Source organism: Camellia sinensis, chromosome 3, assembly GCF_055761805.1.
Source record: "Camellia sinensis isolate YWXY chromosome 3, ASM5576180v1, whole genome shotgun sequence".
NCBI classification, from domain to species: Eukaryota; Viridiplantae; Streptophyta; class Magnoliopsida; order Ericales; family Theaceae; genus Camellia; species Camellia sinensis.
In genome coordinates, this window is record NC_138963.1 from 66550695 (window position 1) to 66571287 (window position 20593).

The 20593-nt window shown below is 33.4% G+C and overlaps 1 protein-coding gene across 1 annotated transcript; it reads right to left on the reverse strand.

Annotated features, from left to right (window-relative positions):
- Positions 1 to 145: 145 nt before the first annotated feature.
- Positions 146 to 6201, reverse strand: LOC114323904 (large ribosomal subunit protein uL10y). The gene is made up of 5 exons (XM_028271583.2): positions 5839 to 6201; positions 5419 to 5487; positions 1171 to 1269; positions 690 to 1082; positions 146 to 448 (listed from the first exon to the last, which is right to left on the reverse strand). The coding sequence occupies exons 1-5, from the start codon at positions 6094 to 6096 to the stop codon at positions 302 to 304; spliced, it is 966 nt and encodes a 321-aa protein (XP_028127384.2). The 5' UTR covers positions 6097 to 6201; the 3' UTR covers positions 146 to 301.
- Positions 6202 to 20593: the final 14392 nt, after the last annotated feature.

Below are 20593 nucleotides of genomic sequence, written 5' to 3' on the forward strand. Positions count from 1 at the left end.
CTCCCACTCCTACTAAAAAGTAATAATAATTATCTTGACATTACATTTCCTCACTCCAGTTCCGCTCTCATCAAAGATGGGGATGGGATGGGGACACGAGACTACAAACTCAACCTCGTCCCATTGACATGAGACTACAGAAGGAAATAAACGCATTTGATTAGGATATGAAATAACTAAAAAGCCAAAACAGTAATTCCAACTATAACCAAAGTTTCCCATAAGTCAAACAGAAATCAAACCAAAAGGATCCTAAACGATACCAAAACATAGCAAAAAAGTTCACCATACTACTCTCTCTTCACTCATCATCAAACAAACCGAAGATAGGTTGATCGTCATCAGACTCCTCCTCAGGTTCCTTAACCTCTTCCTTCTTCGCATCAGCTGCAGGAGCAGCAGCAGCAGCAACTGGAGCAGCAACAGCAGCAGCAAATTTGCTTGGATCCTGCAATTTCATCGTTCAAACAATTTACCAATGTTGCAAAGAAAGGAAAATGAAATGAAACCTAGTGCTTGGTTTACTGGAGCGGAAGGTAGGAATTAATTTATCGTTCTGTCAAAATACCAATTTCTATGTTTATTTCGGTAAAAAAGAAAATTGAATCACCATTCACCAATTTATGAACCATTTTATTGGCATTCCAATAAACTAAAACTCTACCTTGGATCCACAAATAAGTGCTAACCTTTAAGTATTCCTTCACCGTCTCAGCATATGTGAAAGAGTATGGTGTTTCCACTGCAACAGCAAGAACATTCTTGTAGGCGTTAATGAACATGTGAGGTGCAGCAGCAAGTGTTGGGTATGTTAGAGCCACTGACAGGGCGGCAACCATGGATATCCCAGAAGCAAATTTCACCATTAGATCGTCGTCTGTGAGGTGAAGCACCTCAGGACTAAACACTGAACCATTGTCGTAGACAGACAACACTACAAGACCGTAAGAGAATGGCCTTATCAATAGCTTTGAGAGAAGGGCGGCCTCGGAAGAACCCACCTTTTCGCCCTTCTTGATAAGCTCCACAGGGGTGATGATTTCAACTGTACCTTTGTTGATCTTGGTTGGAATGTTAAGCACCTGAAAAATGGAGTGAGATTACAGGGAGCGAGTGAGAGAAAGAGGGGGGGAATCACCAAGTGGTGTTAGGCGCTTGAAAGATGTAAACCTGGAAGAAGGAAGTCTGAGATGGATCCAATCCAGTGTTTCCAGGAGGAACAACAACATCAATTGGAGCAATAAGGCCAACACGAGCAGGAGCTCCGACCTGTTCATGCAAATGTTACAATCATATGATCTCAAATCTCATAAAAATTACTGTTCATGCTCAGAAGATATTAAAATCAATAACCAGAATTGAATTGTATAAATGAAAATTAATGTGATGATCTTACTAGTCAAGAACCAAATCACAATTATATGGTCAATATCCACTGTATACAATACATACTTCATAGTTCACACTCAAAGCCAATCAAATTATGTCGAAAGATAAATCAATTCATCCCAATATCACCTATGACCACCAGGCATGAGCTAACATTGAATGTACACCCAACTCAATGAATTTATCCATACCACCAGAGACAATCAATGAATAGCATGGTTTAATATCATATAGAAATTCTTATATGAAAATGTTTATTATAAAAAAAAATTATAACATAGCCAACATGATTGTTGTAAATATGTAAATCGGGCATTCAACATCCATGGAACAACATTTTTTTTTTAATAAGAATCTAGATTTGTGGTGAAGAAAAAGACAACTTAAAACAATAATCCTTTAAAACATCAGTTTATCTTGTCATATTTTGAACTATATCTAACTAATATAATACTGAGCAACAACTTAAATTCTTTAAGCACATAATTACACATATTCTAATATACATACTTGCCACTATCCATCAACTAAACAATAGAAAGGAAAGGAAAAAAGAAACATGTTTCCATACAAGGAAAAAGCTAAATTAAAATACCTAAGGAATGCCACCATAGTAACAAACATAAAGCATGTTGGAAGATAGTATTCATTTCTTTTTCTTTTCTTTTTTCTTTTCTTCTTTTTTCTATTGAGTGGTGATATAGAGACATTAATTTTGTACATAATTTCCATACTGGATGAAGTAGTCTTCTTACAGTTTTTTCTTTTTCAATCAAAACACCTACAATTAATCTATACCATGGCATATCCAAACCTATGTTACCAGAAAATGCTAATACCCTAGCGAATTATGTTTTGGTATGCACGTTTCAAAATATGGTACATTTTACGTTCCAAACGGTAAATTTAACAATCTGAAACGATATCAAAAGTTTTTTTCAATAAATTTCCTAAAATGTTTCCTTAGAAGGAAAAAATCAAATAAAATGAATTAAAATCTAAGGTAAATTAAATTTTGACAAGATAAAACATAAAAAATGGTCATAGTACTCGTAGAAACACTACAACAAAAAACATCAACGGCGACTAAAAAAAAAAAATTCGTCGCTGAAAGTGCATGAAATGGCGACTAAAATGGAATTAGTCGCCGAAAAGCAAGGTTTTAGCGACTAAAAGAGTATAGTCGCCGAAAAGCAGGGTTTTAGCGACTAAAATGAAGTTTAGTCGCCGAATATAGGGTTTTTAGCGACTAAACTTTGTTTCGTAGCCAAAAGTCACAGTTTTTCGCGACTAAAATACTTTAGTAGCGAAAAGTTACGGTTTTGGCGACAAAAAACAGGTTTAGTCGCCGATTATAGCAGTTTTGGCGACTAAAAACAATTTAGTCGCTGAAAGTGGGGGTTTTGCCAACGAAAATCCATTTTAGTCGCCCAAAGTAGTGGTTTTGGCGACGAAATTTCTGGATAGTCGCCAAAAGTCCTGATTTTTAATTGAGAACTTGTTTTTTAGCGACAAATAAGTAATTAGTAGCCCAAAATAATACAATTAGCGACTAAAAAATGGTTTTAGTCGCCAAAAGTCGCATAATTTTTTTTTTAGCAAATAATTTATTTTTTGACAAAAATTATATTGAATTAAAAAAAATTATATTTATAAATATTATTTTGTATTAATTGCGGTTAATATAGTATATAAATAATATATATTGCATATATGATCATATGATGATATAGTGGCAGAGTGGAGAGAGTGTTGTGCCAAAGGGTTTGGCGTGGGTTGGCGCAAGTTCGAAACCTGCTAGCAGCGGAGGCAGAAATTTTTTTTTCCTGAAAACACTTTCAGCGACTAAAGTGAATGGTCGCCAAAGGTATGAATAATAAAATAAAAAATGAACTATTGGCGACTAAACTGTTAGTCGCCAAAGGTATAAATAATAAAATAAAAATGACTATTGGCGACGAAATCTTTAGTCGCTGAAGACATATATATTGGCGACTAACAGTATTTTAGTCGCCAAAGGCATCCGCGACCATTTATTGGCGACAACATGGGCGACTAAACTTTTTAGTCGGGAAAAGTGAAATTTTGACATTTGGCGACTAAAATGGGACCTTTGGCGACTAAAAATTTAGTCGCCAAAGGTGTTTTTTTTTGTAGTGAAATATTTTACTACATGAAGAAGAAAAACTAGATTTTATTAGATACCTAATAATTAAAAGAAAATTACTCTAAAAATAACTTAAATTCATAAGTATAATATATACAAGTTTACTCCTATCGTATCATATTTGGGCTTATCACGTTCCTGTTTTTCCGTTTCAGATAATATAGATCCAAACACCATAATGTGACATAAGCAACTTTAATTTGATAATTTATTGACATTACTACCACAATGACCTATAATTAAACGGATCAACACTAATTCAAAAGATAACTTACATATAGCATGGACCATCACCATGTGTATTGTCATAATAAACTCTTTCCAACATCAAATCGAAAACCATTATGGTGATTTTGGGCCAAAATATTTTTAGTGTTATAATGTGACCATAAAATGGTTCAAATTTATTTTTTCAGATCAAGAGAAAGTAATAATACTTTTCTCGACTATCAAAATTTTCGATCACCAATGTGAAATAAAATGTTCGCATATATAAATATTAGAGGTTGATAAACGTGATATGTGTGCAATTTAAAAAAGTAAAATTAAAACAAATATTGTTAGACTTACTAAGGTTCAAGTCAAACTCCTATCTATCTAAATTTTTTTTTCTAAATAAAAAAATGAGAAACACATGACATTAGAAGAAGTAAGCAAAGCTCCGACACCAATTGAGTTTTTCACTTTATATAGTATTATAGATTGATAACCATTTTCTCTCGCATCGGAAATTCTGAATGGAACGTATGTCAAATCTACAGATCCCAATCATAAATGGAAATCAAATATGGAAATAAACACATGAAAGTAATCTTAAAAGGCACATATACACTAAAGGTGTGTTTGTTTGGACGGATAGGATATGGAGAAATTGTAATCCATCGGTCTGTTAGTCTCGAGATTCATTGTCTCCGGACTATTTAATTGGATTGGATTTGTATCCTGTATTTGTTTAATCATGGGATTAGATGTCTGGATTGGACTATTTTTAGTGAATAAGGATAAATGTTTAAAAGACTATTTTACCCTTGTAATTTATAATTTTTGTTTAATATATAATTTTAAATTTGTAATCTATAATTTATAATTTAACAACACTAAAAAAATTTAATTTATAAGGCCATAATTTTTAATTTATTATTTTCAATTAAATTAAATTTATAATTTATATTTTTTATTTAATATATAATTTTAGATTAACGACAATAAAAAATAATTTTATTTAATATATAAATTAAATTTTCAACAACACTAAAAAAAATTAATTTATAAGGCCATTATTTATAATTTATTATTTTTAAATAAATTTAATTTATAATTTATATTTTTTATTTAATATATAATTTTAAATTAACAACACTAAAAAATAATTTTATTTAATATGTAAATTTAATTTTTTAACAACACTAAAAAAAATTAATTTATAAGGCCATAATTTGCAATTTATTATTTTTAATTAAATTTAATTTATAATTTATAATTTAAGTTTTTTATTTAATATATAATTTTAAATTAACAACACTAAAAAAATAATTTATAAATGTTCAAAAACTATTTTACCATTTTCTAATTGTTTGCTAAGTAATAGCATGGGTAAAATGAATATTTCAGAACCTAATCCCATAAAAATAATCCCATCCCGCCATGGGATAGGATAATCCCACAAATATAGGACTAATAGTCTGGGAGGCCTATTAGTCCGGAGCAAAAAATTTAAAACTAGATTATTAATCCGATAGAACTAATAGTCCAATCTCACACCCTCATCTTTCAAAACAAACACACCCACGGTCCACCATGAAACTTGCAAGATGTTAATGAACCCTAAGCACACAGCACAAATAGAATAACCGTAAATGTACCTTATATTTGGCAACCTCATCACTCACTTCCTTCAGATCTCCCTTAGTAAAGATCAATCCCACATTACCCTATCAAGGTCGGAAACAAAATTAATAAGCATCACAAAATAAAAACAGCTTACTAATTAGAACATGAAAGCATAATATTCGAATTGAAAATTTTGAAAATAAATTTCAGTTTGTATGTTTTAACGAATTGTTTTCGGAAAACATTAAAAACTAAAAATCAAAAAATACTAGGCTGAGAACAAAACTTTTTTCACGAATCTCGTTCTCGAACACTCGATCAAACTGCTTGATATACGAAAACACATAAAAAATATAAATAATAAAAAAAAATTTTGTTTCCCAAACTTTCTCGCCTACCAAACAGACCAAAACACAGCAAAATCTAGAAAGGTTTCAGATCAAACAACGTACAACGAGAAGGGGAACGAGACTGAGGAAAGCGGTGCTACCGGTCTTCTCAGCATGCGCTCGAATGGAACGCTTCATCATAGTGTTCTTCCCCATCAACACCACCGACTCACCTCGCAGTCCCTTGCGAATGTTCTGAAGCTGGTTCGATCCGACATTATCGGCGGCGACGATCAAGATCTGAGAGTAGATATCGAGAAGTCTGCACAGCTTAGTGTCGTAGGAGCTTTTCCTCTCGGCCTTGGAAGCTTTCACCACCATTGTTGCAGACCTTAGGGTTAGGGTTAGGGTTTCAGAGAAAAAGCAGTCAACAAACGCAGAGGAAGGGCTCTGATGAAAACCCTAAAATGGTTAAGCGTGTTCTGCAAGGAGAGGAAGCGTGAGCAGCGCATGTACGTTTATATATGGTTAATAACGACAAAGTAGTGGTTTGTTACGGTGGTACTACATATATCAATTAGTAATGTGTATCATAATATTATTATTGATCATATTTATTATACAAGTTACAAATACTTAAGACCGTACAAATAATATCATGTCATCTATTAGTACACTAATGTGCAGATTAATTGATACATATAACATTATTCACGTTAATTTTGCCATCTGGCCTAATAAGACGATCCACATTTTGTTTGGCATGTGTTAAAATAATACATGTTATTTTAACACATTATTTTATTTGGATCACAATCATTTTATTTGGATCATATCACATTTCTATCACATCACTTCAAACTTAACTCATATTTCACATTTTTTCATAAAAAGTTAAAAAGTATACTAATTTAGCAATTCTTAAACAACCCTTTAATATGACCATTTGTTTTTCAAAAAAATATTCAGATTTTTTTTAAAAATAAAAATAAAAACTAGATAAAAATAAATACTTTTAAATTGGAAAATCATATAATAGCCCACCTTTTAGACTCATTTTCTAAATCTAATGTCATGTAAAGGGTGAGCAGCGGATATACTGATCCGTCAAAATCGACCGAACCGATCCGATCCACCATATTTTGGACGGATGTGTGATGATGAGCGGACTGTTGCGGATTGATTTTCTCCAATCCGCCAATCTGGTGGACGGATAGCGGACTTGAGATTCCTTTGGCCGCAACCGAACTGCCAAACCGCGAACACCCCCAGTAATTTATAAGACTTTGTGTTTTCAGTTTGTTTAAGTATTCTGATTGTGTGTTAAATTAAAAAAGAGTTTAAATATTCTGTTGAAAAAAAGTTTTCAACTTGAATATCTTTTTTGAATTAAAAAAAATAAACATATTATTTATCTATATTTTTTTGTTTTTAAATTTATCTCTAAAAATAATAAATAGAAAATATGATATATACTGATTGATTTTTATTTTCAAAAACAGATATAGATGTAATAATACAGAGACATACAATCTCTACTACTGCTCTGCTCATGAGTTTGGTAGTTTGAATTGTTTTTATATTTTAAGAACCACAGATTGCAATACTTTATGTGGATGAGGCATACTGTGATTGTAGTATGTAGATGAGGCATGCAGTGATTGTAATATTTTAAAGTTTCAAATTTTCTTACTTTAGATGAGGCATGCAGTGATTGTAATATTTTTTTAAGTCATTGACTGTAATACTTTCTTCTTCTTCTTTTGAGAAAGTACACAAGTTGAATTATGTTGAAAATTTATAAAATTTTAAACCGCCAAACCGATTCGCATCCATCTGACAAACGGCCAATCCGCTCAATCTACATCCGCCGGATTGGCAGACGGATGCGGATTGATTTTCTCCAATCCATCAATTTGGCGGACGGATGGCGGATTGGAGGTTCCGTGGCTACAACCGACTGACGCCTAATATAATTAGTTGATAATTAGGAAAAATATAAGAGAGAGTGTTACCTTAAATATTCTAATCGATTGTCACATCATTAAACTTGAAAATTAGATCTAACTTTTAGACTTAAATAGCAATCAGTGTGTTTGTGTTTTCTAGATTAAGTTTTTTAAAAATTGAGTTTTTTGGTTTTCGTATTCTTTTGTTTTTAGTGAATATTTTTAAAATTTTAAACATTTTTTTTTATTTTTTTAGATGCACCTTAGTTAGATGTATCTAAAAAGTAAAAAATTTGTGAAAAATATTTTAAAAAATTAATAAATACATAAAAATATAAAAAATGTATTGAATTCTTGTATTTTTGGTATTTAGTGAATTTTTTAAAAAAAAAATTACAATTTTTTTACTTTTTAAGTGTATTTATGTTAGATGTGTCTAAAAAGTAAAAAAATTGCTTAAAATATTTAAAAAATTCAGTAAAAACAAAAAAATACGAAAAATAAGAATGTAAAATTTTTTGAAAAGTGTTTTTTAAAAAATGAAAACAAGCAAGCTGAATGCTCTTTTAAATTTAACAAAAAAAAAAAAAAACAATTTGACTTTTCAAAAGATAAAAATTAAATTACTTTTTGCCTGTTATATTTGGCTATTTTTCACTTTAATTTTTAAAATTTATTTCTTCTCACATATGTTTTAATTTATTTTTTTAATTTACTTCTAAAGTTAACTTTTACTCAAATCTAGATAGAAAATAACATATTAACAATCATATGACATAAAAATATTTTATAATATTATACATTTTAAATATAAATTTAAATTCCAATATTATAATAAATTTTTCATGTTATGTGATAGTTAATGTAATATTTTTTGTTTAATTTTAAACAAAAGGTAGATTTAGGAGTAAACTGAAAAAAAAAAATTAAAAATATGAAAGGCTAAACTCATAAATAAATAAATAAATAAATTTTAAGATCCAAAGTGAGAAAACAACTAAATACAAAAGTGACGAAGTATAAGTTAGCCAACATAAAATTATATAAAAATAATAAATCCTCATATATTTTTATTTCTTTCACCATATTAATTTTTATTTTAATGAAGTGTACAAAAGAATTGAAAAAAATCATCATAGATAGTTTACGTTCCCTTGTTTGAGTGAAAAAATATATTTTTCATATTTTGTAACATTTGTTACAATAAAAAATAAAAATTAACGGAAAAATATTTTTTATAATTAATAAAAAATAAATTTATTTGAACAAAAAATATTTTTTACTTGTAACAAATGAAAAATATATTTTTAAAATTAAAATCATACCAATGTCACTATATTACCATCGCCACTATCATGGCCAACATCACCATCACCACCACCCTACCTCCACCTCGTCTCGCCACCACCACTACTACTACCACTAAATATTAAAAAGAAAAATCACTTTTAATTCAATAAAATTATTTTGTGAACAAAAAAAAAAATTGTACATATAATTTTGTGTGATTCAAAATTGTAAATGTTGATGGGTTCGTATGTCAATAGGTGTTGTTTGGACACGTGCGGTTTATCGCGGATCTCGCTTGAATGATTTGAATGGTTTATTTTACCACTGATCTCGTTTTAATGATTCGAACGGTTTATTTTGTTAGAAATTTTGTGCATATCATCCACATACAAAAATTAAGTTGATCTGATAATCATGTCATGTTCCATTTATTGGGCTTGTCACTTAAAAACTTAAACAATAATTGTATTTTTAAAAATAGAGCTTTAATTTTTATTATTTTTTATAACAAACGCGATAAATTAAATAAATTGTGGTTATTAATTAAAGAGAAAATTGGTGATAAATCTAAATTAAGGAGAATATAAGGCATTAGGTCTAGTGAAATTTTTTTATTGGTAAAAAGTCTACGTTTTGTGAAGACATTTTGTTTCCAATTTTACTATTTGACTTTTTTTTATCTGTTTGACTTTTTGTTAATAATCTATTCAAATTTATATCTATCTGTTCAAATTTGTATCTATCTATTCAATTTTTTTAACAATCTATTCAAATTTTCCCTTATATGTTCAATTTTTCTCCTAAAGTCTATCTATATGTTCAATTTTTTCTCTAGATTCTATTTATCTGTTCAATTTTATATCTATTTGTTCAATTTTTCCCCTAAATTTTATTTATCTATTCAATTTTTTTTCTAAATTCTATCTATCTTCTATCTGTCTGTTAAGTTTTTTTTATCTGTTGAAAATCGGTGTCAACTTTTTTATTTATCTGTTGTAATCATCATCAACAACATCAATTTTTTTTTTCTAAATTTGTCTCATATATACACACAATCACAGATATATATATATATATATATACACACTCACAGACTCAGATATACATGCATGCATACATTCACTAATTCACAGATATACATACATACACTTATACACTCACAGATATACATACATACACTCACTCACCGATACACATACATACACTCATACACTTAAGATATACATACATACACAAATATATGCATGAGTCATATGTACATACAAGCATACATACATACATACATACAAACCTACCTATATACAGGATGTATGTCTACGTGTATGTTTGTATTTATCTTGTGTGATGGTTGTTCAATGCCATCGACGACGGAAGAAAAGCAGAGCAGCGACTGGACGAGATCTGGTTACTCCACGATCAGATCTTGTCTGGTAGTGGTCAGATTGTGTCATCGGAGATTGCGAGGATAGATGAAGTCTCTGATTGATGAAAAGGTCTCTCTCTCTCTCCCTTTCTCTCTCTCTCTCTTGGCGATGAAGGTCATAACGACGGTGACTAGGGGTATACGCGGTGTGGTTCGGACTATTTGAGAATAAAATTACAAACCTAATAGCGGATTAGTGGATTAACAGATTGACAAATTGTGATTTGAGCGGTTTTTGGCGGATTGGAAAATTAAAAAATATTTTAACTAATTATCATACATTTACATCATATATAACACTAATTTGTATAATTTTTTTTATATATATAACACAAAGTAATTTTACATAATATGTTTCATATATAACTACTAATTTGTAATAAATTTTATATCTTAAATCTCCCTCACGCTCATTTTTACTTTGATATTTTATTGGAGGTTAAAAAATATATATGTATTAACTATAGCAGAGCGAAGCGGTTTGGAAGGCGGCTTATAAATTTTAAAGTTTAAACCGTGGTTAGAGCGATGCGGATTGATGCTGATCGATGTAGATATAGTGGATTGGGCAGTATTTTGCACAGTCCTAGTGGTGATGAAGGTGAGAGGTGATCAGCACAATCGCAAATTTTTCTTTCTCTCTCTCTCTCTCTTCTCTATCTATTGTTGTGATAACCCTATCCCGTGTTATGCTAATTAATCCAAATTATGCCTATAATTATGAGCTTGATATGAGGGAGCACAAAATTGGAGCTTTGAACTAAAAACTTGGGAATTTGGAAGCTAGGCTTAAGAATTAGCTATAATTTGAAGAATTGGAGCTCTTAGGTGAATAATTGAACTCAATTTCATGAGTTTAAGTTCATAATTAAGTGAATTCAAACAAGATGTACAATTAAGAGCAAGAATTGAGTTGATTGTAATGAATTTGAAGTTAATATGTACATGCACGTGAGGATTAGCCACAAATTTGCATGTTTGACTATGAAACATGCTAATCATGTTGTATTAAGGGTTGTTTGACACATGCATGTAAGAATTTCCATATATTGAAGCTTGATTTCAAGCCTTAAAGCTTGTCCATGCAAGATACAAAACATGAATTGTGTATGTATAAGTTTATGATTTGAAATTTGTTAAACCCATAGAATTTTGAACTATGGTTGAAGGGTTCTCTTCAAATATATGTTTTTGAGAGTATTCTTGCATAATTGAGTGAGTTATACTCGAATTGGAACTTTGGAATTGTGTTTTCAGCTTCAAACAGAATTTTGGGGAACCTAGAATTCGACCTGTCCGCTCGAGCGAGAAAAGTCTCGCTCGAGCGTGAAAATCAAGCTCCCATAAGTTTTATAGTGAATTACACGATAGCTCAAGTGGCAAACCTTGCGCTCTGGCGGACACTATTTTGCAAGACTCCTCGCTCAAGCGTCAGAAGTCTCGCTTGAGCGTAAAATTCATACAACCAATACTTTTACAGAGCTTTGCAGTCCGCTCGAACAGAGAGCCATGTTTCAGAAATTTTGAAAAGATGCTTTATGTTTCGTTTTCCGTTCTTTTTCACTTCTAAGCACTCTTAGGCATGCATTGAGCATTGTAAATGAACTAAAAGGATAAGAAAGTGCCCTAAGAGAAATAAATAAATTAAGAACGGATTGAATCGCTTGTGACCCAATGTGTTATGAAATGTGTAGGGTTGAGCACAAGGGCAAATCCATCGATATAACACTGTGAGTAATATCTTAATAAGAATGTGTTGAAATATTCTACTTTCCAAATGCCCACTTCGGTGGAGTCAGCCCAAATGTCTCACGCACGAGACTTTATTTTTGTTCTTTTGTTCACCCTTTTTACTATCTTGATGAATACATTGGATCACCCATGTACACAAGCCTTTTTTTGTTTGGCTGACTGCATATTTGAAAGTTCCTGTATGTATAAGATGTTAACTCTATTTATATGTGTGAATTATTATGGAATGTTTTGCTTGGCCATGTAAGCACAGCTCATTGGACAAAAATTTTAAATCTTCTTCCATTTTGGCCCCTTATTTCTATTGAAATATATTTAATCAGGATTGAGGTCGGAAGTAATTTTTTGATTACTGGCCGGTTATGACCTTAATCCATAGAGCGGGTTTGGGTCATGACAGAGTGGTATCAGAGCACGAGTTAATAACTCACACACTTGTCTAAACGAGCAATAAGCATCTAGAAAAGATCTAGGATGCATTCATGTGATAAGTATGAACTTGAAGACATCGAGAATATGCTTAAATGTTTCGAAACGATTGACCATGCGTTATATGATTTATGATACTTGCATTATGAATTATTTGAATACGTATACTCTCTTTTATATGCGTACTTGTGAACATTTTTGTATAAAGAATAATGCAAGTTTAATCAAATAATGGTGAGAACAAGAGGTGATGAGTTAGAGGAGTCCTCTACTGCCAAAATGGATAGGATGGAAAGATTGATACAGGATATGGCAAAAACATTGAGGCAACAACAACAGTAGCAGCAACAGTGGCAACAACTACATCCTCCGCCTCCACCTCTAGTGCTGACTGTACAAGATCCACAGAATGATGACTGAACAATAGCTCTCATCAAAGAGTTTAAGAAAATGAAACTACCACAGTTTCATGGGGGATTGGATCCACTAAAGGCTGAAACATGAGTCATTGGTATAGAAAAGTTATTTGAAGTGTTTCCTTGTTTAGAAACACAGAAAGTATTGTTAGCCACTTTTACACTTGAAGATGAGACGAGAAGGCGGCGGATGTTGATGCGTGAAAGCAATAAAGATATTGGTTGAGCACAATTCTTGGAAATTTTCTACGACAAATACTTTCCACAGTGTGTTCGTGATAGAAAAGTGTCGGAGTTCATGGAACTTAAGCAAAACAACATGTCAGTAGCCGGGTACGAGACCAAGTTTACTGAATTGGCCAGATTTGTACCATATATGGTCGATACTGACTATAAAAAAGTGAGACATATTGAAGGAGGGCTTCGAGATAATATTTTAGAGAAGGTGAATGTGCTCAAACTGGAAACCTATATTGCAGTGTTAGACCGAGCCATAATATCAGAAGCTAACATAGCCAGGTAGGCCAAATCATTAACTGATTGGAAAAGTAAAAAGTAGGGCTTCTTTTCAAAGAAACAAAATACGAGCTCCTCAAATACTTCAAATTCTTCCAGAGATACGTCCCCAATGTGCAACCAATGTAGTAAAAGACATCGTGGGGTTTGCTACCGTGTATCAGGGGCCTGTTTTAAGTGTGGTAAAACAGGGCACACGGCTAGGGATTGTAATCAGAATAGTGGGAAATTAGCTGCTAGCTCAACTGTATCGATCCCGAAACCGGGAAACACTACGAGGCTTACTACCACCAGAGACACCGTGAGGCAATGGAGAGTCTTTGCGCTCATTCCGGGAGATACACGGAACACAGAAGCCGTTGTCTCAGGTACTATCTCTATATGCAATGAGGATGCTTTTGTGTTAATTGACTCTAGGTCAACACACTCCTTTGTAACTTATCCATTTGTATCTAGGTTGAGTAGACCTTTAGAATTATTGCCATATTTGTTATGTGTATCTGCTCCATTTAGGGAATCTGTGTTGTGTATATCTGTATGTCGATCTTGTGATATGCGTATTGGGAATGCTACCTTGTATGTAGATCTACTACCCTTGCACTTTAGACATTTTGATGTAATCCTAGGCATGGACTGGCTATCTAAACATTGTGCCACCATCAATTGTGTAACGAAACGGGTTGTATTTAGACCACCGGGACAGGAAGAAATTGTGCTTGTGGGTAACGGTGTAGCGCCTCCACCTTATTTGATATCTGCAATGAAAGCATGTAAATCAATCAGAAAAGGGTGCTAAGGTTACTTATATTGTGTATTGACTAAACAATTTGTAAATGTTGAATTGAATAGTATCCCTATTGTTAGCGAGTTTCCAGATGTATTACTAGATGAATTGCCAGGAGACTTGGTTGACAGAGAGATAGAGTTTACTATTGATATTGTGCCAAGCACTCAACCTATCTCATAAACCCCCTATAGAATGGCTACTGCTGAAATGAAAGAATTGAAGGAACAATTGCAAGACTTACTTGACAAAGGGTTTATTTGACCAAGTACTTCACCATGGGGTGTGCCGGTATTGTTTGTGAAAAAGAAAGATGGAACCTTACGCCTGTGTATTGACTACCGTGAATTGAACAAGGTAACGATAAAGAATAAATATTCTTTACTTCGTATTGACGACTTGTTTGATCAATTACAGGGCTCGCAAGTGTTTTCTAAAATTGATTTGAGATCCGGGTACCACCAGTTGAAGGTAAAGGCAGAAGATCTTGAGAAAATTGTATTTAGAACGAGGTATGATCATTATGAATTCCTTGTTATGTCGTTTGGAGTAACTAATGCCCCTGCAACATTTATGAATCTTATGAACCGAATTTTTAAGTCTTACCTTGATGAATTTGTTGTAGTTTTTATTGATGACATTCTGATATATTCAAAGAGTAGACTTGAACATGAACAGCATCTGAGAACCATCTTGCAGACACTTAGAGAGAAGAAGTTATTTGCTAAATTAAAGAACTGTGAGTTTTGGTTGGATGAAGTTGTTTTCTTAGGGCATGTCATTAACAGATATGGGATTTTGGTAGACCTACAGAAGATAGAGGCAATTCTAAGTTGGCCTACACCAACAAATATAACAGAAGTCCGTAGTTTCATGGGCCTAGCTAGGTACTATAGAAGGTTTGTGAAGAACTTTTCAAAAATAAACTGTACCTCTTACCCAACTGACACGTAAAGGATAATCATTTGAATGGAATGATGAAAAAGAATCTGTCTTTCAAGAACTGAAAACAAGACTAACCACTGCACCAATTTTAACATTGCCCTTAGGTATGAAAAACTTTGAGATATATAGTGATACTTCTTTTAAAGGTTTAGGTTGTGTATTAATGCAGAATGGAAGGGTGATTGCTTATGTTTCTCGACAGTTGAGGCCACACGAGAAGAACTACCCAACACATGACCTAGAATTGGCCGCAGTTGTGTTTGCCTTGAAAAGCTGGCAGCATTGCTTGTACGGGGCCAAATGTGAAGTCTACATAGATCACAAAAGTTTAAAGTACTTCTTTATTCAGAAAGAGTTGAACATGCGACAAAGGAAATGGCTCGAACTAATAAAAGATTATGATCTTCAGATTCAGTATCATCTAGGGAAAACCAATACAGTTGCTGATGCTTTGAGCGGAAAATCGACGGGGAGTTGCTTGCTTACTTACTGAACAAAAGGAAATCTTACAAGATTTTAAGAGAACCGAGATTGAAGTTGTGTTACACAAACAAGCTGGATTGATAGCCTCCATTTGAGCCGTGCTAGCAATAGTTAATGAAGTTAAGCAAAGGCAAAAAAAGGATGAGTTCCTCAAGAAAATAATTGATGAGTTTGAGACAAATCCGAAATCATAATTCAGCATTGATGGTAAAGTGTTGAGATTTCAAAACCGAATGTGTATCCCAAACATTCCTAAACTAAAGAGGAGAATCCTAGATGAGGCTCACAAGTCGGTGTTTGCTATGCATCCGGGTAACAACAAAATGTATCGGGACTTAAAGCAAAGCTATTGGTGGCCCAAAATAAAGAAAAAAATCACAGAATATGTGTTCAAGTGCCTTAAATGTCAGCAAGTTATAGCTGAACATCAGAATCCAGGCAATCTAATTCAACCTCTCCCTATTCCGGAATGGAAGTGAGAGCATATGACCATAGACTTTGTTGTTGGTCTACCATGAACTCCTCGAGGTATGGATTCCATTTGGGTTATAGTTGATAGACTGACCAAATCTGCACATTTTCTGCCTATTAAAACTATATTTGATGCCTATCGATTAGCCATTATATATGTTGATAAGATTGTTCATTTGCACGGAGTTCCAGTATCTATCGTATCGGACAGAGACCTGAAGTTTGTATCTAGATTGTGGAAAAGTCTGCAGAGGACAATGGGAACAGAATTGAGGTTCAGTACCGCGTTCCACCCACAAACAGATGGGCAATCAAAATGAACCATACAAACCTTGGAAGACATGCTCAGAATGTGTGCTTTAGATTTCTAAGGGAGCTGGGAAGATTATTTACCACTAGTTGAATTTGCATACAATAACAGCTTTTATGCCAGCATCGGTATGGCACCATACGAAGCATTGTATGGTAAAAAGTGTAGATCGCCAATTTGTTGGACAGAAGTCGAAGATAGAGCTTTACTTGGGCCTGAAATTGTGTAAGACACCTTGAAGAAAATTAAAATCATCCAACAAAGGCTCAAGATAGCACAAAGCCGGTAAAAGAATTATACGGATGTTCGAAGAAGACCTCTTGAGTATGAGGTTGGCGATCACGTCTTTATCCTTGTGATTCCGATGAAGAACCAGTCAAGATTTGGTAAAAAAAAGTAAATTGTCACCCCAGTACATTGGGCCGCTTCAAATTCTGGAAAGGCTTGGTCCAGTTGCTTATAGGGTTGCTTTGCCACCGGGATTCAAACAAATACACAATGTGTTCCACGTATTGATGTTGAGGGGTTATCTTCGAGATCCATTTCATGTGATTGATTACCACCGGAGAGCTCTTGATGAAAATATGGAATACGAAGAATGGTCAGAGCAGATCATTCACTGGCAAGTGAAATAGTTGAGAAATAAGTCTATCCCAATGGTAAAGGTAGAATGGAAAGAAAACTATGGGAAGGACGCTACATGGGAAAAAGAGAATGAGATGCGGCTATGCTATCCATATTTGTTTCCGAACGGAGGTAAAATAAGTTTAGAGGACCAAACTTCCTAAATGAGGGCAAATTATGATAACCCTGTCCCGTGTTATGCAAATTAATCCTAATTATGCCTATAATTATGAGCTTGATATGATTTTTAATGTCAATTATGTGATTATATGTGTTTTTGAAATTTTATCTGTTCACCGTAGGAAGATCTGTTTGAATATCTACTATAAAATTTAATTAAAGGCTATAGAGACGACAGAAACTTAAATTGACTCATGTTTCTGCATTTAGCATGATTTTTAGAGCCTATGGTGAAATTTAATTAAAAGTTGATTCGTATCAAAATAATTAGATTAAACTGATTGAATTAGACACAATTAATTAACCTTAATCAAGGTTGATTAGGCAAGCATATATATAGGCCCATTTATACTTAAGCTCTTCATTTTTCTTGAGCTAAAAAATCTGAAACACACTCGAGAGAGAGAGAGAGAGAGAGAGAGAGAGAGAGAGAGAGACGATTATAGAGAGAGAGGGAGCACAAAATTGGAGCTTTGAACTAAAAGCTTAAGAATTTGGAAGCTAGGCTTATGAATTAGCTATAATTTTAAGAATTGGAGCTCTTAGGTGAGTAATTGAACTCAACTTCATGAGTTTAAGTTCATAATTAAGTGAATTCAAGCAAGATGTGCAATTAAGAGCAAGAATTAAGTTGATTGTAACGAATTTGAAGTTAATATGTACATGCATGTGAGGATTAGCCACAAATTTGCATATTTGACTATGAAGCATGTTAATCATGTTGTATTGAGGGTTGTTTGACACATGCATGTAAGAATTTCCATATGATGAAGCTTGATTTCAAGCCTTGAAGCTTGTCCATGCAAGATACAAAACATGAATTGTGTATGTATAAGTTTATGGTTTGAAATTTGTTAAACCCATAGAATTTTGAACTATGGTTGAAGGGTTCTCTTCAAATATATGTTTTTGAGAGTATTCTTGCATAATTGGGTGAGTTATACTTGAATTGGACCTTTGGAATTGTGTTTTAAGCTTCAAACAAAATTCTAGAAAACCCAGAATTCGACCTGTCCGCTCAAGTGAGAAAAGTTTCGCTCGAGCGTGAAAATCAAGCTCCCAGAAGTTTTATAGTGAATTGCACGGTAGCTCGAGCGGCAAACCTTGCGCTCGAGCAGACCTTGTTTTGCAAGACTCCTTGCTCGAGCGTTAGAAGTCTCGCTCGAGTATAAAATTCATGCAATCAATACTTTTATGGAGCTTTGCAGTCCGCTCGAGCGACCAAAGCTGCACTCGAGTAAAGAGCCCTATTTTAGAAATTTTGAAAATATGCTTTATGTTTCGTTTTCCGTTCTTTTTCACTTCTAAACACTCTTAGGCATGCATTGAGCATTGTAAATGAACTAAAAGGATAAGAAAGAGGTCTAAGAGAAATAAATAAATTAAGAGCGGATTTAATCGCTTGTGACCCAATGTATTATGAAATGTGTAGGGTCGAGCGCAAGGGCAAATCCATCGGCAGAACACTGTGAGTAATATCTTAGTAAGAATGTGTTGAAGTATGCTACTTTCCAAATGCCCACTTCTGTATGAGTTCTACGGATTTGTTAAATTGAATCGAATATTCATTATGCCAATGATCGAATAAGGCTATTGGAATATGATTATGATTATCATATGCTTATGATCTCAAGTATGAAATGCACATAAATACGAATGATTGGGCCAAAGGCCGTTTGACACGAATGATTGGGCCAAAGGCCATTTGACATGAACGAATTGGGCCCGAGGCCGATTGATAAGAAGGAATTGGGCCCGAGGCCGTTTGATATGCTTGGGCCTGAGGTCGTTTGATGTATTAAATAGAAACATGAAAGGGCCTAAAGCCGTCCGTTATGTCCGTAACGAATTACATTTATGTAACTTCCTTATTTTGATATTATTCACTAGGCTTTCGCTCATTCTTATTTATATGTATGTAGGTGAACAAAGAGATGTCCAAACCCAGTCTCAGTGAAGAAAGTGAGAGGAAGTCAAGTCTTGTGAAGTCAGCCCAAATGTCTCATGCACAAGACATTGTTTTTGTTCTTTTGTTCACCATTTTTGCTATCTTGATGAATACATTGGATCACCCATGTACATAAGCCTCTTTTTTTTTTTTTTTTTTTTTGGTTGATTGCATATCTGCAAGTTCCTGGATGTATAAGATGTTAACTTTATTTATATGTGTGAGTTATTATGGAATGTTATGCTTGGCCATGCAAGCACAGCTCATTGGACAAAATTTTTAAATTTGCTTCTGTTTTGACCCCTTATTTCTATTGAAATATGTTTAATCAGGATTGAGGTCGCAAGTAATTTCTTGATTACTGGCCAGTTATGACCTTAATCTATATGGGCGGGTTTTGCTCATGATAATCGTAAACAACCATAAAAGAGGGGATGAGGGGTCCAGGGGGCGGTGGCGGCGGCAGCAGCGATGGCAACGATTCTAGTAGCGTAGTGGACAGTAGAGACGCAAAGCCAACGGCAATTGCTCTAATAACGAAGGACTGGTGATGGATGAGAGAAAGTTTAGAGAGAGAGATGGTTGGGGTTTAAAAATGGAAAGCGAGAGAGAGAGAGAAAAGAAAAGAAAAAAAAGAAAGTGTGGTGTGCGTAGTGTGGTGCTGTAAATATGATATATATATATATATATATGTAGGGGTGTTTTGATCTCTTTGTCTCAGCTTGTCCTTATGGACAGAATAAAATAGCGATTGGACCTTTGGACAAGAAAATTGGATTTTTCACCCGAATGCCCTTAATTAAATTGATTTAATTTTTTATGTGAACAATATGTACAAATTGTCAGACAAAATGAAAATTTTGAATCATCAAAACAAACAGTAATAAGGATTTGGATTGTCTCCAGTTGGACTAGCCAACTGGATAGTCCAATCCCACCCATTATGGGTCCATCCCGACGATCCAAACCATTAAAGTGTAGCACTCGTCGATTATCTCATACCTATAAAAAATTACGTTAATCAGATATCAATAGTAATTTGATCAGATCATATTTGTATGAATAATTTATTTTTAAAATCAAAATTACCGTTGATACAAATTTGATCTGATTAAATGATTATTAATATTTGAATAACGTAATTTGTTGTAAGAATAAAATATTTAATGAGTTCTACACATTAAATGAATCAAATTATCAATATAAATTCTGTGATAAACTCACAAAAATCCAAAAGCACTAGTACAATCTCGGACGGGAGAGAAGGGACAGCTGGGTTATAAACCCCATGCCCCATACAGCGACTAGAGGGTATCCATTCCATATACTAATACAGTGGTGATACATACTACTAAAAA

Excerpts from the sequence above, each read along its gene's own strand:
- LOC114323904 (XM_028271583.2), bottom strand. The coding sequence starts at position 6,096 with ATGGTGGTGAAAGCTTCCAAGGCCGAGAGGAAAAGCTCCTACGACACT. Across the intron at positions 1,270-5,418 it reads ATGAGGTTGCCAAATATAAG|GTCGGAGCTCCTGCTCGTGT; the intron begins GTACATTTACGG and ends TTGCATGAACAG. Across the intron at positions 1,083-1,170 it reads CTCAGACTTCCTTCTTCCAG|GTGCTTAACATTCCAACCAA; the intron begins GTTTACATCTTT and ends TCCATTTTTCAG.